This window comes from Chiloscyllium plagiosum, unplaced genomic scaffold, assembly GCF_037043375.1.
Source record: "Chiloscyllium plagiosum isolate Xiang-an unplaced genomic scaffold, Cpla_swu_hap1 HiC_scaffold_10, whole genome shotgun sequence".
Lineage (NCBI taxonomy): Eukaryota > Metazoa > Chordata > Chondrichthyes > Orectolobiformes > Hemiscylliidae > Chiloscyllium > Chiloscyllium plagiosum.
In genome coordinates, this window is record NW_028270148.1 from 56,323,914 (window position 1) to 56,350,316 (window position 26,403).

The 26,403-nt window shown below is 39.2% G+C and overlaps 1 protein-coding gene across 34 annotated transcripts in view; it reads right to left on the reverse strand.

The window, feature by feature from the left end:
- Nucleotides 1–8,539: 8,539 nt before the first annotated feature.
- Nucleotides 8,540–26,403, reverse strand: part of nrxn1a (neurexin 1a) — a 1,876,207-nt gene continuing 1,858,343 nt past the window's right edge. For 33 of the 34 annotated variants that reach the window (XM_087991361.1, XM_087991355.1, XM_087991356.1 and 30 more), the window contains one exon: nucleotides 8,540–11,930. In XM_087991361.1, the coding sequence (XP_087847487.1) occupies nucleotides 11,626–11,930 (305 nt within the window). In that variant the 3' untranslated portion in view covers nucleotides 8,540–11,625. The remainder of the gene's footprint in view (nucleotides 11,931–26,403) is intronic. The other variant, XM_087991362.1, reaches the window with a different exon arrangement.

The following is a 26,403-nucleotide window of genomic DNA, read 5'->3' on the forward strand; positions in this document are numbered from 1 at the left end:
CATTGGGATCTCTTCTGGGTCAGAAATGATCAATATCTTGGAGGGGAGATTTGCTAGTTCTATTTTGGGAGCCTGTAAGCTTTAGGGGAGGTGGTGTTGCGGGGGTATGCGGGGGGGGTTCCTAAGGAACGGTGATAAGAGAACAATGAGGATGGTTCTGAATCAGAAAAGACAGACAAGAGCAAGTCAGAAAACTGAATAACACTGAACATGAGACTGTATTTATTTCAGTGCAAAGGGTCTTATAGGTAAGGCTGATGAGCTTGGGGCATGCATGGGAACATGGGACTGGAACATTGTAACTATTACAGAAACTTGGCTGAGGGATGTTCAGGACTGGTAGCTCAATGTTCCGAGTTTAGATGTTGTGTGAAAGATACAAAGAGAGGCAAGCGAGGAGGGGGAGTGACATTTTTGATTAACAAAAACATTATGATTGTAAACAGAGAAGATATCTCTGAGGGATCACTTAGTGAAAATTTATGGGTTGAAATTAGAAATAAGAAAGGGATGGCCATATTGATGGAATTGTACCATTGGGCCCCCAGCAGTCAGAGCGAATTTGAGAAGCAAATATGTAGAGACATCTCAAATATATGTAAGAATAATAGGGTTGAAATAGTAGGGGATTTTAATTTTCCAAACATTGACTGGGACTGCCATAGTGTTAAAGGCTTGGATGGTGAAGAATTTGTTAAATGTGTTCAAGAAAACTTTCTTTATCAATATGTAAATGTTCCTGCCAGAGAAGGAACAAAACCTCTCCTCCTCTTGGGATATCAGGCAGGACAAGTGTCTGAAGTGTTTATCAGGCAACATTTTGGGACTAGTGATCAAAATACTATTAGTCTTAAACCAAAAGAGAAAATGCTGGAAAATCTCAGCAGGTCTGGCAGCATCTGTAAGGAGAGAAAAGAGCTGTCGTTTCGAGTCTAACTGACCCTTTGTCAAAGCTTTGACAAAGGGTCAGTTAGACTCGAAACGTCAGCTCTTTTCTCTCCTTATAGATGCTGCCAGACCTGCTGAGATTTTCCAGCATTTTCTCTTTTAGTTTCAGATTCCAGCATCCGCAGTAATTTGCTTTTACACTATTAATTTTAAAGTAGTTATGGAAAAGGATAAGTCTTTGATAAAAGTTAAAATTCCTAATCGGAGTAAAGGAAATTTTCAGGGTAAGAAACAAGAACTTCAAAATGTTGATTGGAGTAGATTGGAGTAGACTGTTTGCAGGTAAAGGGATGTCTGACAAGTGGGAGGCTTTCAAAAGTGTGATAATGAGAGTTCAGAGTCATTATGTTCCTGTTAGAGTGAAAGGTAAGCATGGTAAGAGTAGGGAACAATGGATAAATAAAGATATTGAGGTTCTAGTCAAGAATAAAAAAGAATAAAAAAGATAAAGTCTACTGGGATTAACTGAATCTCTTGAAGAGGGTGAAGAGTGAAGCGGCATTCTTAAGAAGGGAACCAGGAAGGCAAAGAGAGGATATGAGATACCATTGGCAGATAAGGTTAAAAACAATACAAAAAGATTCTACAAAGACATTAAGAGCAAGACAGCAATTAGAAAGAGAGAGTCGGACCGCTTAAAGACCAACGAGGTTGTCTTTGTGTTGAACATCAGAAAATAGGAGAAATATTAAATAAATATGTTGCATCAGGTTTTACTGTTGAGAAAGAAATGGAGGCTGGGGAACTCTGGGAAACAAATACTGGTGGTTTGAAAAAAGTTGACATTACAGAAGAGGAAATGCTGGAGATCTTAGAAAACATAAAGGTGGATAAATCTCCAGGACCTGATCAAGTGCATCACCAAGTTGTAGGAAGTTAGTGAGGAAATTACAGGGACCCTAGCAAAAATATTTTTATCATCTATAAACATAGGTTAAGTAATGGAGGGTGGTTAATGTTCCATTCTTTAAGAAATTCTGTAAGGGGAAGCCTGGAAAAAATAGACTTGTGTGTCTGACATTAGTAGTGGGGAAGTTGTTGGAGGTGATTCGGAAAGATAGCATTTGGAGAAGCAAGGGATGATTAGATTAATTTTATATTGTCACTTGTAACTAGGTACAGTGAAAAGTGCATAATGTTGCCACATTCCGGCGCAATCTTGGATTACATAATAAATTACAAAATACATTATATTAATGGTAAAACACTGACTAAATGAATATTAAATTGATAGCACTAAAATTGAAACAGCTTCAAAAGTTAATCTTTCCCTCTCTGTCAACTTCACCCACTCTGCTCCTCCAATTGCCACCATCCCAACCTTATTCTGGGCAATGTGTTCCTTTTCTGCTGTCACAGGTGCCACCACTTCCGTGCCCAATGCCTTTGAGCTGGAGATGGTCACGGTGCGTGGGTCCTTGATGTTGGACATTAACCGACAGGTCCTGGCTCATCTTCTGATGCTGTCACCTGAGATGAAGCATGGATAGAGATACACGGGACCCTGACTCCCGCAGGAGGACATCAGGAGGAGGTCCCAGAGCAACCAAAACAAAAAAAAATTACTGAGCTGGAAAGGCAACGATGGACCATGTGAATGCTGCAGAACTCACTGTGCGAATTATGAGCAGCCAAGCCCTGAGCTCAGGACTTGCCAGCTCTGCTCTGCCAGCTTGGATTTTAGGGATACTCAGCATTGTTTTGTATGAGGAAAGTCATGTCTCTCAAACTCCACTGAGTTGATTTTTAATGACATAACCCAAAAGATTGATGAGGGCAGAGTGTAGACATTGTTTATTTAGACTTTAGTAAAGCCTTTGACAAGATTCTGCATGGTAAACTGATTAGTAAAGTTAGGTCACATGGGATTCAGGGTGAGCTTGCCAATTAGATACAAAATTGACTTTATTATATGTGACAGGGAGTAATGTTGGAGGATTGTTTATTGGAATGGAGGCCTGTGACTTGTGGTGTCCCAGAGGGATCGGTACTGGGTCCACTTTTGTTTGTCATTTACCTATATGATTTGGATGAGAATGTAGAATGATGTGGAGGAGCTGGTGTTGGACTGGAGTAGACAATGTTAAAAATCACACAACACCAACTTACAATCCAACAGGTTTATTTGAAAGCACTAGCTTTTGGAGCACCACTCCTTCATCAGGTAGTTGTGAGCAGGACCATAAGACACAGAATTTATAGCAAAGCTTACAGTGTCATGCAATTGGAATGATATATTGAACAAACCTGAATTAGATTAGATTACTTTACAGTGTGGAAACAGGCCCTTCGGCCCAACAAGTCCACACCGACCCGCCGAAGCGTAACCCACCCATACCCCTACATTTACCCCTTACCCAACACTACGGGCAATTTAGCATGGCCAATTCACCTGACCTGCACATCTTTGGACTGTGGGAGGAAACCGGAGCATCCGGAGGAAACCCACGCAGACACGGGGAGAATGTGCAAACTCCACACAGTCAGTCGCCTGAGGCGGGAATTGAACCCGGGTCTCTGGCGCTGCGAGGCAGCAGTGCTAACCACTGTGCCACCGTGCCGCCCACTGGTTGTAGATGGAAAGTATTCTGCTGGAGGTCAGTGCTGAGTGGTGTCCTGCAGGGCTCAGTTCTTTGGCTTCTGCTCCTCGTAGGTTTTATAAATGACTTGGATGAGGAGGTTGAGGGGTGGGTTAGTAAATTTGCCGATGACATAAAGGTTGGAGGTGCCGTTGATAGTATCAAGGGCCAACCTGGATAAATGCGAAGTGATGCATTTTGGAAGGTCGAACTTGAATACTGAATATAGGATTAAAGACAGGATTCTTGGCAGTGTGGAGGAACAGAGGGATCCCTAGGCTGATAACAGGTGGGAGGAACAGTCCTTGGAGGCGGGGTTGAGTGGATTGGGCCTGTTGTCATTGGAATATAGAAGAATGAGAGGGAACTTTATTGCAGCATATAAGATTCTTGGACTTGATAGAATAGATGCGGTTATTTGCCCTTGTGGGAGAGTTGAGGACCACAGGGCAAAATCTCAGAATAAAAAGTCACCTATTTAAGACAGTGAAGAGGAGGAGTTAGTCCTCTTGCCGGTAGTGAATCTGTGAAATTGTTTACTGCAGTAACCTGTAGATGTTGGTCTTCTAGTACATTCAAGGCTGAGATAGACAGATATTTTAATCAGTAAGGGAATTAAGGATTGTGGAGAAAAGGTAGGAAAGCTTATTCAACCAGCTACGATCACATTAATTGGTGGAGCAGGCTGAATGGCAGACTTCTGTTCCAATGTCTTATGGTCTTCTTCATCCTTAAACCTAATGTGGAGAGGTTAGACACCAGAGAGTTTGTTTCTTGGTGAAGAGTCCAAGGATGGTATTAAGGATTTATCTGTTTCTTTGGTATAATGAAAAATATGTCCTAAGCTCAGTTTGTGTACCTACTGAAGAGCACCTGGCTTCATCTCACAATTAGCAAGATTGAAATAACTTGTACATGAAAGATGAGAACATTCAATTCATGCTGCAAGGGGCTGTTGTTATTATATCCTGGTTAGCTCAGTTGGCTGGATGACTGGTTTGCAAAGCAGAGTGAAGCCAACAGCATGTGTTCAATGACTACACTGGCTGAGGTTATCATGAAGGACTCTCCTTCTAAACCTCTCCCCTCACTGAGGTTTATTAACCATCAGGTTAAATCATCACAAGTGATCTCTCTCAAATGAGTGCTATGCCCTGGTAAGACTATCACAACATTTTACTGACAGCCTGCTCCTTGAATATATCAGTACTTTTCAGAGAAAAGGGAGAAACTAACCATTTAAAATGTAATATTTGTATGCTTATTTATGAAGCAGTAAATCAATTTTACATTTAGTCAGTGACAGCAGGTCACCAGCTATAAGCTGTAAACCCCACTTGAAACAAGCTGATGCCATCTACGGTTAGCGTGGATTGAAAGATTTTCCTTTACCTCAGCTGTGCACTCATTTAGAGATCGTCAATTATCAACTCAGCACAGTTGCAATTGTCTTAACATATTTATCCTAGAACAGCAACATTGTATCACAGAGAATAAAAGAGAAAAGTACCATCAACGTTAGTAAATATGAATAAAAAAGAGAAACTCCCAAAATGGTAATGTGATCACAGCATATTTAATGTTATAAAATGTCCCTCTTCTTCATTTACCAGCTCTTGAAATTGAGGATAACCTTTTTACACTCTGCATGCGTTGGTTCTGAGATGGCCGATAAGAATGAAGAAAATTGACTTTCAGAAAAGAAACATGTGCAATATGACGTATCATATAACACCTTAGCATAACAATTTGATTAAATAGTTTATTAAAAAAATAGATTTCACACCTCAACGGTCTGGAAACTATCACTTACGTAACCTGGTCTGTGTATCATATCACATATTTGGAAAAGTTATAGTTTGCAGTATGCTGTCAGAAAAAAATATTCATTACCTGTGATTTATAGACTAACATTGATCTGATCTGTGCAGGTGAGAGGAAAGTACAGATCATTTTAAAGAATATTCTGATCATTAGATAGATTCACTCTGATCATTTTTAAACTCCTTAAAAAAGGATTTCAGATTATCTGTGGACCTCCTTGAGGTTACTTAACTTTCCTTGGTGCTAATGCAATAATGCAATAAAGGTTGTTTATTAAATGCTTGTTTTAAAGTTTAGAGATAAGGGTTCATTTCTACTGTATTCACAACATAATTACAAACTTCTCTATCGGAGACAGATTTATAATTTTGCTACACATAGAGTTATAGAGATGTACAGCACAGAAACAGACCCTTCGGCAAAGTCCTAACCTTGCTACCTGAGTGACCATCTTTGTTTTGCACATTTAAGTTGTTTTGTATAATCTACATTTTAATAGAAAAGTCAATGTCTTATTACACAATTCTTCTTGTAATAATTTTATCAGGGCTCTATGTATAGATAAAGTGAAGTACTGAAACACATTTAAAAAATTGTAATGCAAGTTAATTGTAACACAATGAGATTATAGCACTTTAAAAAAAATTGCAAGAAATTTCATTCAATTGTTCTACCTGTACGATTGGTATATCTGTGGCGGTGGGATAGGGGTGCGCGGGGAGTGCCTGCATTCAGAAATCCTGGACCTGCCTACTCCAATGTGGGGGGGGTGGGAATTTCAGATCCCCCTGCTATTTCATGAAGATTAGCTCATTTTGGCAAAAGGTGAACCAAAAATAATGGAAGAAGCTCAGTCCCGTGTGGAGAACCCAAAATTACGTTATCTATTTCCTGAAGTTCTTCCATTGACAGGCTTTCAAATACAAAAACACATGTTCTTTCAGCTTCAGTGGCTAAATATTGTATGATACATTAGATGTGTTTCACGGTAGCATGAAATACAGTGACTGGACCTGCAAAGTTTAAGTTGATTATTACATTGATCAGTATTGATACTGATTAAGTATTAAAATGCATTGAAATATTTTACCCCACAGAAAGAAAATAGCAATATCAATTCAAACGTTGTCAAAACATGAGCCTAGTAGTTCTCCTGTCATGTTTGAATGGAGACACAAACGTCCACTCATCATCAACTTTGAAACAAAATGACCATGAATGTTTTTGAAGTTAAAAACATCTGAGATGCTATACTTCACTAACATGCAAACTATTTTGCAATGGAATTGAAACTTCAGCTACAATTTTCAAACTGGGCTATCTGCTATTTCTGTTTCAATACACTCCATTGTTCACATGGTCGAGAATCTGTTTTGAGAGCTGGGCTGTTATGAATGCCTGCTTAATTTCAAAAATCCAGAATCACTTGTCTCAGCAGGTGGCTGTATTCAAATTTCGATTAAGTCTTAGGAGGCGTTAAATGTTTGTCTTGTGTTCAGTGGACAATGTTTGTTTACTGTTATAGCAAATTGACCACTTGAGGGGATGTAAACGATTTGAATGGCTTTTAGTGGATGAATATTGATTTCATAGGAGTTGTCTTTGAATAAGAGAGCTGTTAGAATTTTTTTTATGTAAAATTCAAACAGATACTACAGCCTTCCCAAAGTGTTTACTGGGGAAGGAGCTACGGAGGGCACATGTGGGAGCATGATGATTACAGAGGGAATAGATTAGATTCCCTACAGTGTGGAAATTCATAAGGGATTGAGGGCATTGCGGTGGCTTGACAGGCATGGGGTATGGAGATCAAGTGGATATGTGGGGTTGAGGGTGGTGGCTTGACAGCCTGACATATAATCATTATAACTAGGTGAATTCTCCAGGAAATGGAGGCAGACATTCATCATCCTCCAGCCACCACTGTCAATTTAGAACTTAATCTGGAAGTGGCAGGCCCAATCTTTGTCCATTCCAACTTCCTGGAATGAAAACATGGCAAGCAGAGGCTCTTTTAAAGAAGATGGGTCTTTGGGTCAGAAATTCTCTCAATTCAACCTTTCTACCTGCGCCATGAGAATCTGTCCTCTAAATTTTCTTGGTCTACCAATCAAGCAAGTGTTGTCTACATCATCCCAGCAATGGAAAGGAATAGAATTGATACTAAAGGAAGAGGCACGGTGATCAATACGACAGGTTTAAGGAGGCAGTGTGGTTTTTCTGCCCACTTCACACCTATCTGACATTTTACAGAGAGGCAGGACAAGGAAGGGCAATCTGTAAACCTTCAGCCTAATGAGGCATTATCCTGTTACCACCTCAGGCATGGCAGAGAATTAGGCTGCATACTATGCAGAAAATATGGTAGTTTTAGCTGTCCAGTGTGCTGTCATGGAAGGGAGCAGGGAGTCTTCCATTGTGGGCCATGCTGTCTATTGGCCACATTCCAGCCAAATATAATTTCCTCCATCTTTAAGCTTCTCCTCTGTGTTTCTGAACTTGATCTCCCACACGCCTTACTGTGACCCCGACCTGGGTCCTTGACGTGGTATATTTGCTTCTAGCCCAGCAATGGCAGGAGCTTCCACTGGCAGCTCTCTAAGGTGGGAATTCCTTCAAAGAAATTGGCCAAAGTCTTGTCTTGCAGAAATTGCCTACACTGCCAGTTATTGGGATCATGGGCAGTCTCCCTCAAACTTTTAGCTGAAGAACAGGCAATATGTGCCCCATGGAGTTTAGCTGAATGAGTTTACATAAAAGTTGTTACTCAGCAAAGTAAAATAAAAGTCTTTGATTCAAATGACAAATAAATTAGATACATCCAAGTTAAGAATTTCCAGATTTCTGGGCAGATGCTGGCACAGCGTACAATTTGTTATTTACACATTGCATTTGAATCCCAAGAGCAGATATAGATACAAATGAATTAAATATAGCATCTGCTATGTTAACCTCAAAATACCTGGAACTTGATTTCATCCAATGAAATACAGTAAAGTGGTCATGTTATAAAGTTTTTAAAACGGTAATTTTGGCTTGGCTACAAACCCAGTTGGCTGAATTATGAAAACAGAAAAATTTATGAAACATCATATCATAACAGTACTAATGAGGTACTTCTCTGTACTTGTTTGAATGTTATTTGAAGTTGAGCAGGGAAGAAACAAAAAAATTGTATATCACAAGATTTCTATTATAAGAAACATTTTATTAACAAAAAACAGTAAATTCCACTGGCTTAGCATTTCCAATAATGGTTAACTTGGCTTTTGCAACAAAATTTTCTTTCAATATTTATCACACAAAGCACTCGAAGATGGGGCTTCAGAATGAGTTTGCTTGTTTTATCTTGTGTGAAATGCATCATTCATAAGTAAAATTTCATACAGTTTTAAAACAAGAGTTTGCCAAAAACACAACACATTACAGTACCAAACAGTATCAACCTAAATGAGATTTGGAAACTGCCATGCTAGGGGCTGTAGGTAGTTTAAGACATAAGAAAAAGTTGCTTCGGTGCAGCCATTAAACCAAATTATTGACTGCATGGATACAACCACCTTGGCAACATGAATAGCTTAAAACTGTCTAGTTAGTCAAGTGCTAGTTACTTTACAATATATTCTACTGTTGTCTAGTTGCTTTCTAAAGCTCCTACAGCCACTTTTAATGTCTTTCTGACTGTATGAGCATGTTTAATAATGGGGTTAACTAAAGTTAACAAATATTTTTATTCCATCTTTCGCCTGTTGTTTGTTATCAATCACCAGCCCATGGACCTCTTTCACGTATCTTTGCATCACCATACCAATGCACTTCAGGAGAATAACACCTTGCACCTGTCATGTTCCCATGCTGAATCCAGAAAACCATGAGACCTAAAAACTGATCTTAGTCGCAGTGAAATTTTCTCAACAAAATCCAAAACTGTTTCCTAATAGGCAGATAACCACAACTTGAGTGGGAATAAAACAATATTGATCTCATTTGCTTTTAAGTTTAGTCTTCTGGGATTTAGGATTTCCTTCTGTTAGAATTAGAAGATAAAATGTTTTGTAGACATTCTTAATTTCTTGATTATAAATATCAACGATAGTTTGTGTGAGAAGGTTGAACATTGTTAATTTGTATTACTTGTTACTGGAGACATAGTTAAATGGATTACAATTGCAGGCATACAATAGTTCGAGACAATAAAATGGGTCAGTAATCTCATGTTAATATTCATATTAATATTTAAATGGGTGCAGTCTTCAAAAACAACTTTTCCAGAATGTCTATAAATGCTCAATATAATAACATAAATCACATCACAACATAGCACAACAAGGTGCATGTGATGTTAGGGTGATTAAGGACTTATCTGCTCAACCTCTCTTCCTCAGAAACTGAGAGTTTTATTTTGATGTACAGGATGACAGCACAACTTTGTCTCCAAGGTAAAAACAAAATGATCAAAAATGAGTCTTGTTTAGACAGGATTTATCTGAGGTGGATAGCACAAAGTGACAAACATAATGAATTGTTTTCGGGGTAACTGAGGCGGCTGGAGCAGTTGGCAAGGAGGCTACAGCAATCCAAAATGACTGCTGACAAAAATGCATGATTTCTGTTATGTTGTGGCCCCTGCTGTTTAAAGCTAATTTTAAATTCCTCCGTCCTATTTGAATGCATGAACATCTATTTTTCTCCCAGGAGGTCTTCTCGCAATTGAGCTGGTTTCCCTTGAAGTACACCCATAGAACCTAATATATTCCCTTTGTATTTGATTTGAAGTACATTACAACTGGGTTTATTGCTGTGAGATAATCTAAAAAATAATATAGAAGCTAAATAATGAGCTCTTAAGATCTGTATAGTTTAATATTCCACAAATTGGACTGTTCAGTCAAAGCTAAAAATTAAAAACTCTCAATGCTCTAATGTTAAAGTTTCCAACTTTTCAGATGAGTTAAGGGGCTTTTTAAAAAAAGAAACAATGAAACTAAACATTAAAAATAGGAACAAATAACCAACTGTATTTTCTGCAATGACTCCATAGATACTTCGGAGGATTTCCATGTAATAAGTACATTGACATTAAGCAACATCAAAATGGGGCTTACAAATAATTGAAAGATCAAAGATTCCTTTAAGCATTTCTCATTTTCCCCATGGGATATAGCAAACATAAAAAGAGGAAATAATTGAAAACAATTTCAAATCATTGACCTTACAAAGATTTCATAGCATTAGCCACCATTTAATTTTAAAACTCACTTTGTTTCCCACACAACAAAACCTCATAAAAACGTAAGAGATTACAGTCTGAGTCAATTACAAAAAATGCAGCTAAATTATACGTACATTCATATGTATCCCCTCATACATGTATGGTAGACATTCAATACAATTAAAATTAAAAAAAAAGAAGTTTGAGACTATTAATGACGGCTGCAAGACACATTTTAAAATTGCAGACGTCATCAACAACTTCAAACCTGTCTAAACCTAGCTACAGCTATAACATTACATTTACCAAAAAATGTCTGGTTAGCAGAGATATTTGCATTGTCTATACAACAGGCTATAAAACATCACTCATCACAGTCCAGAAAGCACATATATGTGTTTGTATAAATGTATGTAATAACATATTAGCGTGCATGAAAATTTTCAAATGATTGTATCTATGCTCTCTTTTATCTGTGTATATCCATGCCTTACATTTCCTGTGGAAGAAATTAAGGCTTTCCTTACGTCTTACAACCAGAAAGGGATTATTCCACTTTATACTATTTTAACATTAGTCTTATGTTGTAGCCAGCACTTAAACACAGGTCGCCCATGGATGTAAAGATGATAAACCCTTTACTGTCAAGGGTCTGCTAACTATTGTTTGTTTTAAGGTTCTTGGAGTAATGAGATTTCTGTCATGTTGCACAATTGTTTAGCACTTTGGCTGAAAACTCATGGGTAACAGGTAGATTCTCTGTGCACTGTTGTAATACTCTTCTTTATGAATGCTTCATGCTGTTGTCTCCACAGTAAAGTTCGGACAACGAGAAGATGGAGCGAATGAAAACACTGTGAACAAGTAGGAGACTTCAACCAGCTTGAAATGTTAATGCTTACTTTACAAACTGTCGTCTTTCCTTCCCGATAATGTGTACTGTCCTTATCCTGTGTGCTTTGCAAAAAAGTAAATCTCAGTTTTATCACGTCTTTGATAAAATGAAGTTTTTTTTTTGTTTTCCTTTTCTCTTTTACACGCTTCTTTCTTCAGAATATACAATCAGACGTAGTACTCTTTATCCTTATTCTTCTTGTTTTTGCTGGAATTTTTGGCATTGTTCACCTGCTTCTCTTTCACTACAGCCCCATTGGACTGAGCGGAGTTACTGATGTAGTTTCTGCTCTCATCCACATGGTAGGAGCCTTCGTCCCTATTCCTGTACTTGTACATTGCATACAGGAGGATGAGAATGCAAAGAGCAGCTGCTGCCACAATTCCGACCACCATTCCTGTAGTGCTGCTCGATTCTCGAATCACTTCTGCTGTTCCTGGGAAGCCTCTGCCACCTGGTCCGGTGGGGTTTGCTGTAGATACATCATGAAATAGGGAGGAGGTTACTACTGGGTTTTATAGCTTTCTATCATCTGTATAATTTAATAAAGGTGGGCAGAGGGATACAATACGGTATCTGGAAGGGGTTTCAAGCCACTGTTAAACACGTTTTTTCTGGCCACCAGTTTTAGAAAGGGATAGTGACAACAAAGCTTAACAGAAGCTAAACTAGGTATTGTGTGAGTGATTTCAAGTGCTTTATTAGTTCTGACTTCCTTTGCTTCTCACCATGGTGTCTGTACTTTGAAGTAACCTTCAAACATTGTTGTGCACAGTGTAGATAAATATTATCTGCTATTTAAATAAAGTTATGCAAAAATATTATCACTAGGTGGCAGTTTGGAATTAAATTACCCTACTTGTGCCTTCACTAAACACCATGAAGGAGCTTTGCTACAAAGATAATGCCATCCCATTAACACAATTAGTGTTGTAATTTCAGGAATGCAACATAATCTTGCTGCAGACTTAAAAGAAAACGAGAGTTTGTTGCTTTCAATAGTAAATCAAGAATGGCACATGATGAAACAAGGCAAAAGGTGCATGATCAAGTGGAGAAATGGATTCTAACTGGACTTTTGTGATCATTAAAATTATCTCCTGGGGAAAACAAAATGTAAGCTTTATTAGAAATGGGCACCACTGTGCAACTGCTGGTTTTAAAAGAAACCAAAAAGAAAACATGTTCAAGTGCAGAAACGTTAATATTGGACAACTTAGCAGCACATAATAAGACATATGAAATGGATGACAACTGTACTTGCTTTTTGTTGAATGCAGACATTAACATTTTAACATTTATCCTGAAAATATCAAAAAGTATGCTCACCATACAGATCAGTCAACAAATTGCCCCCATGATTTTGCATGAAGGAAAAATGAAAGAAAGTTGTAAAAGAATGACCTTAAAACATGATTATATTTGTTTCTTGCATTATTTCAGCTTCATCATAAGATTATGGCATATCTTAAAACTGTGTTTAACTTTTACATTAGAAAACAAACCTATCAAAACATGACAGAATGTTAAATTTAAATGTTATACCAATGTACACCCCACCTTTATTTTACCAGATCCCTCTGATTTTCAAGGGAACCAATTTTGAATATTTTAACAAAGTGGTCTATTGAATTTCCTGTAAATTAAAATAAAATACAATAAAGGTCAAGTCACAGCCCAGGAACGATACATAATAAAGTGAGACATTCAACAAAGGTGGGTTATTTTCATCGTCACATGCATCAGGCTCTGAGATAAACTGTCTGTTAAATGTCAGAGCTTTTTTCAAGTTGTCGTTGAAATATTTTGAATAACAATGACTTATCTGAAATGAATAAATATTTCTCAAGTCAAATGTGTATGATATCTACACAAAGGAATTATTAGTTAGTTCCATTTTGACATGGCTGTGAACCTAAAAAGATTCATGAACACCATTTTTGGAGATAGCATGCAGACATAAACACTGAACCATGAGAAGGAATGGATCTTAACATGGTATGTGCAATCTTACCTTTTAAAAACAAGAAAAATAATTATGCAAAGTATCCACATCAAAATTAAACTATTGCACTTTTCAACAAATCTTTTCCCCAATACCTCAATGGGGCCCCAATAAATTCCTTCTCAGTTTACAGAAGTTCTGTTGCTTTGTCCACAACACTTGCAAGTCACATTGCCTTTAAGCCTTGCACTTACATTTAAAAAAAGGATAATAAAAGTGTGCACTCATCATTAATGATATTTGGCAGAGAAAGTCAATTTTCACAATTGATGATAATAGAATCCCTACAGTGTGGAGACAGGCCATTCAGCCCATCAAGTTTACACCAACCTTCCAAAGATATCCCACCCAGACCCACATCCCCCACCCTATCTTGTAACTCCTTATTTCCCATGGCTAATCCACCTATCCTGCACTTCCGAGGATATATACTACAGGCAATTTTAGCATGGCCAATCCACCTAACCTGTACATCTTTGGACTGTGGCAGGAAATCAGAGCACCTGGAGGAAACCCATGCAGACCACAGGGAGAATGTCTATGTGGAGCTTGCACAGTCACCTGAGGGTGAAATCAAATCTGGGTCCCTGTTGTTGTGAGGCAGCAGTGCTAACTACTGAACTCTTAAGATGAAATCACCACTGAAATCCCACTTCTTTTCAGAATATTGAGTGTTTGCTACATATTTGAAACTTGCTTAAATGTTCAGTCACGCCATAAAATTCTAACTCTCAAAATTATTTTTCGACAAAAGGAGGATTTTAGAATTAAGGTTCGAACAAAAAGAAAAAAGCACTAAAAAATGAAAATTTTTCAATAATAATACAAATCAGGACTAACAGAATAAAGATAAGCAATGATTATTATAGAACTTCAACCAGATGCAGAATGGTTTAGCAGATTAATTCATTTTGAAACTTTCAGCTTTAACAAATCAGAAGGATTAACGACTCAATTATGGATGCAGACAAGTAACTTTTGTTGCAAGAAACATAAATTTGGTTCTATTGTGATATAATAGTATGTTTAATCTTGTAATTCTGCAATAAACTGAAATCTGCTCATTCAAGAACATAGGAAAAAATGAGGACTGCAGATGCTGGAGATCAGAGCTGAAAATGTGTTGCTGGAGAAGCGCAGCAGGTCAGGCAGCATCCAAGGAACAGGAGAATCGACGTTTTGGGCATGAGCCCTTCTTTTCATGCCCGAAACGTCGATTCTCCTGCTCCTTGGATGCTGTCTGACCTGCTGCGCTTTTCCAGCAACACATTTTCAGCTCATTCAAGAACATAACACGCTTTACTTTTATTCAAACCATAGTAGGGAATAGGATTCTTCTAACTACTTTCTATTTTTTGTATATTTTTCAATCACTGATTTGATAAGTATATTTAAAACCATATACTATTTACATCAGAAAAAAAAATCCTAGGAATGTTTGTGCTTTCAGATCTTAAAGAGGAAGGAAATAAAAATTGTTTAAGAAATGAGGATATCCAAGAATGATTAAACAAAATGACTTGCATTGAATAATTTCCCAGAGTTTTCTGAAGTGATTGGGGAAATGGGAAGGGGGTGCATGTACTAGGATTTACCTGATCAGGATGTGAATCACCTTGAGCATCTCATTTGCCAACAGTACTTTAATATCTCACCCAAGGTACTGCTTTATTAACTACATGCCAGAAAGTTTGGTGGCAATGCCACCTCACAGCACCAGGGACCCAGGTTCAAATCCTGCCTCAGGTAATTGCCTGTGTGAAGTTTGCACATTCTTCCCGTGTCTGCGTGGGTTTCCTCTGGGCGCTCCGGTTTCCTCCCACAGTCCAAAGATGTGCACGGCAGGTGAATTAGCCATGCTAAATTGCCCATAGTGTTAGTTGCATTAGTCAGAGGCAAATGTAGGGTAGGAGAAGGGTCTGGGTGGGTTACTGTTCGGAGGGTCAGTGTGGATCTGTTGGGCTGAAGGACCTGGTTCCACACTGTAGGGAACCTAATCGAAAAAAAATTGAACAATCCTTTCCTCAGTTGTGACATATTTCCCAGCATGGGTAATTCAATAATGAATGGACAGATTCAACTTTGGCTACTTGCTCTCCTGCCCAAGTTTGGAAATACTAAGGTCAATCATTAATCCAAAAGGAAAATATGAAAAATGCTGGAAATCTGAAAGAAAAGCAGAAAAATCTTGAAATATTCAACAGGTATTTGCGGCAAGAGAAACAAAAATACCTGATGAAAGGTCACATCTTGAAATGTTAACTTTGTTTCTCTCCCCATGTAAGTTCCTGGACATGTTGAGTTTTTCCAACAGTTCTCATTTTTACAAAGCCAATTGTTTCACAGTTACAACAATCCTGTTGAGAGCAAAACCTTAACTAAACTTAGGGTCAAAAGTGGAACATTACTGGACTGCTGTCCCAAAGACTGGACTGACCAAGATAAAACTGACTGGATTAATGCTAAGCTTTCTGAAATATTTAACAAAAACAAAAAAAATGTTTTTGGTTGTACCACTGGTAGAGGAGGCCTCCAGACAGGGACCTAAAGTGGGAAAACTGATCTGTATTTTTTTTATGAAATGTTGACAAGGAGGAATGACAATGCTTGATGGAAATTCCACCGAATTAAAAATTCACAATGCTTGAGAAATACATTAATATCAAAATGGTAATGCTATACATGGTCACTCTCTCCACATCTGGAATGCAACTATTCTGATCAACTTGTTTTCCAAACATTTCTATTGGTCCTCCTTAGACCAATGGTCTAACCAGCACATGTGCAATCTCGTCATCACAACTGTAACAAAATTAGTTCAAATTGCATTTAACAAAGTGGTTCTATGTTAATCAATTTAAACCTGAAGACAAATCTGTGAAAAATCCATACACTTTGATTAGATGGCTCGACTTTACATAGCCAATGAAGCAAACAAATCTAAATTGGGATTTTCAATTGATGGATTGTAACCTCCAGTGTCAGGACACTAAAGGATTGGTCTTTGTTTTACTTCTATTTCACTTTGGGTCAGCAGGAAGTCCAACTCTGAGCCCTTCATGGAATCAATTACTCTGTTTTATATAATCTAAAATTATTGCCTAACCATGTCTCTGTGAATTTCTAAATTACATTTTGCAGTGGCACAATGGCTTTGATATATATTTGGTGCTACCTGTACTTGCACTTTGACTGAAAGTTTCAATTGACTGAGACTGGAATTCAAAGTCAGGGGTTATGCGACCTCCGTAAATTATTCAGACCTCTCCTGACTTATGATGTCAACTGAAACCTTGGAATGAATTACAGCCTTGCGCATTAACAGTATACATCCTTCAATATGAAAGAGAAATCTGAAGAAAATTTGCAATATTTGAAATAGAAACTGAAGTACTGCATGCCCATCTGACAGTCAGTAGCTGAATGAGAAAGTTAACTATTCTGACAGATTGCTTAACATGGCTAATAGTTAATTTCTTACAGTTCTAATAAAAAGTCTTAGGCACTCTTTTAGATCCTGCTCTTTAATTTCAGTATTTTATGTTTCTGGTATGGCGCATAATGCCTACTGAAACAAACTTCACTGAAATAAGGCATATTTCTGACAACAGATTCTCCAAAAGAGTGCATCTCCATAAATATCAAGAACACACTAAATTTGACAGGGCTTTTTTGGTGCAGCATACTGTCAGATGTCAGAGTGGGAGGGGGAGACAAGGGGGTGTGTTGGGTCAGGATCCAAGAGGTATAAAGGATCAGGGATAGTATCATTGGTGGAGGGTCAATTGGTGTTTGCTCAGTTTGACAGTTATCCAGAAGTTATACCAGGATTTGACTAGTCTAACCTTTCCTGAGTAATTTCTGAAGTCAAATGATGCCTCTTTTTCCACAGCAATGAGTAGCCATGTGGTAAAATTTAAAGGTCCAGCCACTCTGACAGTTCCTGTGAAAGGGTATGTAAGGAAAGTCTGATGCTCGGTGGGTATAGTGCCAACTGGATAGTGTGCCAGGGAGCCATGTGGGTATGTGCCAAATAGATAGGGGGTGGGGACCAGATGGTTAAGGTATGCAGGGATATGGGCTGGGAGCAGGCAGATAGAACTAGGTTAGTTTGGGATTATGTTTGGCATAGACTAGTTGGACCAAAGGGTCTGTTTCTGTGATGTACGCCTCTATGACTATGACTCATTCATAGGATGTGGTTATCATTGGTTAGGCCTGAATTCATTGTCCAAATTTAAGGTAAGAATCAATCACGTCGCTGTAAGCCTGAAATCCCATGTAAGCGGATTATATAAGGATAGGAGTTTCATACTCTAAATGATATTAGTAAACCAGATGCCCTTTTATGACAATTGAAAGTGTTTACATGATCACTATTAGATTATGTTTAACTCCAGATTTTTAAACAAATACAAATTTCACTATCTGCCATGGCAAGATTCAAAACCATTTCTAAGAATATTTGTCTGGGGTTCTAGATGATTAATGAAATGACAATATTACTACTGAACACCAACACCTCCCATCTACCAGGGAAATAAGAGTGTCGGGGTGCAAAGTAAGAGATGGCATGTTTAAAGTAGATCGGACTGTGCAGGAGATATCAGGTTCAGCAGTGGGTTGGCTCGGGGCTGGTGTGGGAAGCTTACCATGTGTTGGGTGCTGGGGGAAGGAGGAATATGGGGGAATTCGGGCCCTGTGTGTGGAAAGGAAAGGAATAAAGTCCTTGTTGGGTCCGGAGTGGAGAGTGGATTGTCAGGGGTTTTGACTCTCGATGGAAGTGGAGAAATTGTTGGATCCCAGGCAGGGGGGTGCTGATGTCTGGACTTCTGGGTCCTAGGCAGAGAGATAGTGTGTTGGGTCAAGGTCCAGAAGGCGTCAGAGGGAGGGGTTGTTAAGTTGAGGGCTCATTTTTATAGTTATCCAGGAGTTAGACTGGGTTTCTAAAAGTCAAAATCTTCCTAGGTAACTATTTACCTGACTGCACTTTCAACTCAAATGGATACTTTCAGAGGGTTCCAGCCTTGGGGAGTTTTCCATTGGAATCTTCAATTTCCCAGGCAGTTTTCTCAGAGTTTGCTATAAATCTGCAGAGTCCTGCTGCACAACTCCTAACCATGCTGTAGAAATTATTAACTGGCCTTGGGAAAATCTGGGCCATATAGACTCTGGAATCTTGCAGGCATAGTGCAAAAACTAAATATACTGCTGCTATATTGTGCTTCAGAGATCTTGCACAGTATAATACAGTGGGTAGATGTGCTCCCAGAGAAACAATTCATTTCAATACATAGAAGCTGAAAAAATCTGAAAATTGGAAGGACAGATCAATTGACCCACTGGTTGAGACATGAATTGGACACAAAATATTGTGTATTCAAATCATGGCATGACTCACTCAACTTCTTATCGTTCTCAATACTGTTCTGGATTTAGGGAGAAACAAGAGACTAAAGATCATGATCAATGCTGAGCACATTGCCGCAGTATCTATCTTTGGACACTCCTTGCTGTTCAGGATGAAAACAGGCATCGGTTCAAAACACGACAGGAGTCTGACTAATGGACAGAAATCCCTACGGGTCATCGCTTTTGCTGATGGCAGAATTCAGATAGTTTACTTTCAAATTTTGAAAGAGAGCTTTCTACTTGTCAATTTTAAAAGCAGACGGTATGGCATTTCACAGCAGTAGGGTGATTTGACCCAGCCAATGCATTTCTTTCATTTTTTTTAACACTGGGCAGCATTTTTCAGGCAGCAAGTTTCCTGCTGCACCAGAGAAATGGTCAGTGCGAAAGGTACCATCTTCCACATAGCTATATGTGACATCACCTGATGGAACAGAGTGATTTCCACCCTTCACATGGCATGAAATCCCACCTCGGAGAACTGTTGCAGAGATGTACCAGCAGCTCTGTAGCCCCAGTAGCATCATCAGAAGTGGTGGCTCTTGCTGGGACTACATCCAATTCTCTGAGTTTAAGTGTGCCAGGAGTGTTATGTAAGGTCTGGTTTATCAAGGTAGGAACTGGGTGGAAGGTAGGTGCTTAGGTGGTCAATAGGCAGATGAAAAGGCCTGTAGTATGCCTTAAGTGGGGCCTGCTTGGGAAATGAATCCCATAAGAGAGGAATTCCTTCCTTTCCTGCCCTTAGCCCAATCAGAGTACCTTGCATTACCAGCACCTCAGTACCCAACCTTCTCAACTCAATGTCAGAATTGTAGCTGGGTCAGGAATCAGCTTTATATGACCATTAATATAAAGAACATGACCATCCTCATCCTAATGATCAAATGAAATTCTTGCTTGCTCTTCAGTAGCACTTCCTGTGATTAGTGACTGACACATTCATCAGCATTTGAGTGAGGTGGAACTGATTTACATCCAGTACAGTACTAATTTACAGTCTGTCTATGCCTATCATGGCCATCGTAATAGATGAAACCTAGGTGTGACAACTATGTGAAAGGACTTTTATACATGAAAGATTTTATCTGACTGAGGTAAATCTGTGAATGTGGTTGAAAGAAGTTGGCAGTTAGGACCTGAGTATGCCAGAGATGTATTGCTGTAATCTCTTTATAAGAGTATGGATTCTGCACTAAAACTTCTTGGTTGTTTGTGTTTTCATATCCTTCACCAATTGGCTTTCTGGAAGAAGAAAGAGGACAGTGATAATCTCTTCTTACTGATTGTCACAAAAAAAAATTGTTGAAACGTAGAAAATTGCATCAAGGCAAGGAGATAATGAATGCTGAGCCAAAGATGATATGTATTGAGGAATGACCAATAGGTTCGTGAAAAAAAAATTACTTTAAGGAGAAAGAAGAAAGGGGAGGCAAAGATGTTGAGGGAAGAATTGTCCGGAATGGAATCCGGATGGCTGAAGGCATATCCATTATTGATAGATTGAAGTATTCAGGAGATATTGTCAGCTCCAGAAAATTGTAGTGATAGGGATGGGAGAGACCATGAAGAGATTTAAATACATGGCAAATGATTTTAAATTTGAACTATTATGAGCTGTTGTAAAACACCAAACTCAGGGACAATGAAGAAACATAGCGTCCTGAAGGATAGGATGAGCAGAAGATTTTTATAAGAGTTGAAGACAATGAAAGAAAGGAGATCAACAAGAGGAACAGCAAATAGTTGAGAATTAAGGTGACAATTACATAAGTGAGGATTCCAGAAGTATACCTTGCTCAGAGCTGACTGAATGTTATGAAGGTGGAACTGGGCACATATCCTAGTTTTCTCTTTTTCAAGAATCATACATGTTTGAGAGCAGGGTCAAATGGCAAATGTTCACACTTGGTTTTATGCATTTCCCTTTTGAAATGTTGAGTAGTTTAGCTTTTTTTTCCATGAATTATAGTTTCTTACTCATGTCCGAAAAGAATATGGCCTTCATCGGGATCAACATAAATTTAGTTTTTCAGTGTAGCAGTACCACAAACCATATTGTAACTGCTGCTGTATAGAAAAAGCAATAAAACTGAACACATCGTTCCTAATTAAATACTGTTTGTATTAGTTGGTCTCTTGAATCAGTCAACATAAATAGCAAACTTACAATGATAACAACAAGGAAGTTTTTATCATGCGATTTATTGAGCAGCAATAGTTGCATTTATATATCATCTTTCTCAAAATATAAATGCAAAAACTGAGGCCGTGGCTTGATCTCTTGAGCCACAGTTGTAGAACAGGATAATTGTATCCACTTTCTCAAACAACAAGCGTGGGAGCTTTTTATTGCCTTGCACCTGTCCTATTTCAGACTTGCACTGTTGGGTCTCGATGACTGTATAATAGAACTCCTCAGTTATAAGAGCAAAAAAGCATACTCTACAGACCAGAGCCATCATTCAGTGGCATGATCTTTGATTATCTGCAACTACAATTCCTTGTCTTTTATTGATATAATAATTCAAAATAATATTTAATTCTGCAGAAAGTTCTTAATCAAAATATTTCCCACAGAGTGTAAATTATTTATATGCTAATCTCTTGTATGCAGCTTGGTCATAGGCTGCATGATCTTCCAGAAAGATGTGGATGAAACATCTCTTCACTCTTTAAGAGTTAGGTCATTGAAGTGATATGACCTCTGCCTGAGTTGAGATCTGAAATTACATGTCAGAAGGCAGACAATTGTTAAAGGGGAGAAATTATTTCCACAAACCAACTTTTTTTTATAAATTAATGGAAGATCAGAGCTGCAGGAAAGGCTTAAAGTCCTTAAGCCCATAAAGAACTAAGGAAATTGTAATTATAGTATCATACTGTGCCTGAGATTAGTAGCCTCATTTTTAAAAAATAAAGTCCTGAATCCAATTTTCCATTTTGCAAGGAAATAAAGGGCTTTTGATCCTGGATTATGGTGGCAAACTATGACATAGTTTAAATACAGCTTTTACATATACAGTTCAAACATAGATCTGGCTCTGAACGTGCAAGCAAGTATACAGAAGCACTTCTGATATAGTATAATAACAAACAGGGTTCATCTATTTTTGTTGTATCTATAGAGGCTGCTATGGGCAGGCTTTTCTGTGGTGAATGGACAACCAATGTAATAAAAAAGAACTGAAGTACTGAATAATTTCAGAGAACATAAATATTACTGTACTGAGACGGGTCAAGGATAACAAGACACTAGATAATCTTTTCAGAAACAGGAATTGACACCCTATGGAATTCCCCATCCTTAAGATTCCAAAATGAATGGTCTGAGAAATTGAAGATTCCACTGAAGATTCCAGTGAAGATTCATATGCTTCAAACCCTCCAGATCTATTTATTTAAATCAGAAGATTCAGCTGGTTCCACTGAAGTAAAGTAAATAGTTATTCAGGAAAAGACAGATAATTAAAACCTAGTATGCCTCTTAAGCAACCATTAAACTGATCTCAATGTATCTCAAACATACCATCTACATTCCCCAAGACCCCAAACAACCTCAGACTCCTGTTCCCTCGAGGAACCAAGTCCCTTTCCTCCACTCTGGACCCGATGAAACATTTTTCCACTGCCAGACTCAACACCACTCTGCCTCCATTCAAATTCAACACCCCCAGCCCACGCTGCAAGGAACCCAACACTCTCAACCATATGCTCACCCGCACCACTGAACCAGATAAATTACACCCACCTTTGCCTCATCCAAATACTCCATCACTTACTTCGACCACTGACAGTCATAGAGATGTACAGCATGGAAACAGACCCTTCAGTCCAACTAGTCCATGCCGACCAGATATTCCAATCTAATCTATTCTCACTTGCCAGCACCCAGCTTATTTTACTCCAAACCCTTCCTATTCATATATCCATCCAGATGCATTTTAAATGTTGCAAGTGTATTAGCCTCCATCACTTCCTCTGGCAGCCCATTCCATACACGCACCACCCTCTGCGTGAAAATGTTGCCCCTTAGGTCTCTTTTATATCTTTCCCCTCTCACCCTAAACCTATGCCCTCTAGTTCTGGACTCCCCCACCCCAGGGAAAACACCTTGTCTATTTATCCTATCCATGCCCCTCATGATTTTATAAACCTCTATAAGATGACCCCTCAGCCTCTGATGCTCCAGGGAAAATAGCCCCAGCCTATTCAGCTTCTCCCTGTAGTTCAAATCCTCCAAACCTGGCAACATCCTTGTAAATCTTTTCTGAACCCTTTCAAGTTTCACAACATCCTTCCCATAGGAAGGAGACTAGAATTGCATGCATTATTCCAAAAGTGGCCTAACCAATGACCTGTACAACCGCAACATGACTTCCCAACTCCTGTACTCAATACCCTGACTAATAAAGGAAAGCATACCAAACACCTTCTTCACTATCCTATCTACTTGCAAATCTACTTTCAAGGAGCCTTGAACCTGCAGTCCAAGGTCTCTTTGTTCAGTAACACTCTGTAGCACCTTACCATTAATTGTATAAGTCCTGCTAAGATTTGCTTTCCCAAAATGCACCATCTCACATTTAGCTAAATTAAACTCCAACTGCTAGTCCTCAGCCCATTGGTCTATCTGATCAAGATCCCATTGTAATCTGAGGTAATCTTCTTTGCTGTCCAATACAACATCAAATTTGGCATCATCTGAAAACTTATCTACTAAGTGAATTGTTAGGAGAGTATCAAGGTAGGGGGAGTATAGTTAAGAGGAAAATCAGGAGGGCAAAAAGAGTACATGAGATAGCTTTGACAAATACGATTAAGGAGAATCCAAAGAATTTTTATAAATACTTTAAGGACAAACAGGTAACTAGGGAGGCAATAGGGCCCCTCAAAGATCAGAAAGGCAGCCTATGTGTGGAGCTGCAGCAGATGAGAGAGATACTAAATGAATATTTTGCATCAGTGCTTACTGTAGAGAAGGACATAGAAGATATAGAATGTAAGAGGAAGTGGCGGATGTCTTGAAACGCATAAAAGTGGATAAATCCTCAGGAACTCATCAGGTGTACTCTAGAACTCCGTGGAAAGCTAGGGAAGTGATTGCTGGGCCCCTTGCTGAGATATTTGTATCATCGATAGTCACAGGTGAGGTGCTGGAAGACTGGAGGTTGGCTAACGTGGTGCCACTGTTTAAGAAAGGTGGTAAGGACAAGCCAGGGAACTATAGGCCAGTGAGCCTGACCTCAGTGATGGGCAAGTTTTTTGGAGGGAATCCTGAGGGACAGGATTTACACATAGTTGGAAAGGTAAGGACAATTAGGGATAGTCAACATGGCTTTGTGTATGGGAAATCATGTCTCACAAACTTAATTGAGTTTTTTGAAGAAGCAACAAAGAGAATTGATGAGGGCAGAGTGGTAGACATGATCTATATGGACTTCAGTAAGGAGTTCAACAAGGTTCCCCATGGGAGACTGATTAGCAAGGTTAGATCTCATGGAATACAGGGAGAACTAGCCATTTGGATACAGAACTGGCTCAAAGATAGACGACAGATGGTGGAGGGTTGTTTTTCAGACTGGAGGCCTGTGACCAATGGAGTGCCACAAGGAGCGGTGCAGGGTCCACTACTTTTTGACATTTATACAAATGATTTGGATGTTAGCATAAGAGGTATAGTTAGTAAGTTTGCAGATGACACCAAAGTTGGAGGTGTAGTGGACAGCGAAGAAGGTTACCTCAGATTGCAACGAGATCTTGATCAGATGGGCCAATGGGCTGAGGAGCGGCAGATGGAGTTTAATTCAGATAAATGTGAGGTGCTACATTTTGGGAAAGCAAACCTTAGCAGGACTTACACACTTAATGGTAGGGTCCTAGGGAGTATTGCTGAACAAAGAGACCACTTATCACCTTGTACCATGGAACTGTACTTAGCTGGACCCGTGACTACCTGGTCAGGTCCATGCTCCCCAACAACCCACCCTCCTTTCCTGGCATCCTCCCCTTACACTGCAGGAATTGCAAAACCTGTGCCCACTCCTCCTCCCTCACCTCCATCCAAGGCTGCAAAGGAGCCTTCCACATCCAAAGTTTTACCTGCATATCCACCAATATCATTTATTGTATCCGTTGCTCCTGATGCGGTATCTTCTAGATTGGGGAGACTGGGCGCCTCCTAGCAGAGCGCTTTAGGGAACATCTCTGGGACACACGCACCAATCAACCACACCGCCCTGTGGCCCAACATTTCAACTCCCCCTCCCACTCTGCTGAGGACATGCAGGTCCTGGGTGGTCTCCACTGCCACTCTCTCACACCCAACGCCTGGAGGAAGAACGCCTCATCTTCTGCCTCGGAACACTTCAACCCCATGGCATCAATGTGGATTTCACCAGTTTCCTCATTTCCCCTTCCTCCACCTCACCCAAGCTCCAACCTTCCAGCTCAGCGCCGTCCCCATGACCTGTCCTACCTGCCTATCTTCCTTTCCACCCATCTACTCCACCCTCCTCTCTGACCTATCGCCTTCATCCCCACCCCCATTCACCTATTGTACTCTATTCTACTTTCTCCCCACCCCCACCCTCCTCTCATTTATCTCTCCACTCTGCCGGCATCCTGCCTCTATTCCTGATGAAGGGCTTTTGCCTGAAACGTCGATTTTCCTGCTCCTCGGATGCTGCCTGAACTGCTGTGCTTTTCCAGCACCACTCTAATTTAGAGTCTGGTTTCCAGAATCTGCAGTCCTTGTTTTTATTTAGTTGGACCCCTGCCCATCTCGCATCTTAACCATGTGACACCCCAACCACTTGGAACTCTACATTCTCCCCACTGGCATCCCACATGACAAGCTAACATCTCACCAATGTAACTCTACACTTAATTTACGTACTTACTTTTTGACAGGGATCACTCTGGGATCTGACTTATCCTGTGTTACTAAGGGCTGAAATCAGAATATCAGTGAAGACAGACTTCTACATGCAAGGATACCAACAGAGAGAGAGAGAGAGAGAGAGAGAGAGAGAGAGAGATCCCCTCGGGGAACAAGGTGGTTTCTTGTGATTCTGGATCTTTATATTTCAGAATACAGCAGCTGATTGCTATGAAAATAGGAGCACAGTTGTTCTATGCTAGGAGGGACCTGATGGCATGGAAATATGGCTCTGTATTTCTGAGGGAGTCCTGATAAAAAATCCTATCAAAAATGCAGAGCTGTTTTATGGTGCGAAGAATAGGTGCAGGGGCAGTCTATGTGAGCTTGCTACTTGTCAGAAAATCCATCTTATTGTTCTTATCCAGTGTATGTATTGAATTAGACTAATTAATATATCCAGAATGAATCAGGCCTGTTGTAATTTTACAAGTTACTGATTACAGACAGAATATGTTAATAATGGTATGTTACACTCCAACATTTTAAGAAAAAATATTTTTAAAATAAATTATTTTTAGTTTGTCATATGTCCATCTTGAATGAAAGATTATTTTGAATTTTTTTTTAAAGGAAGAATCATTATTTACC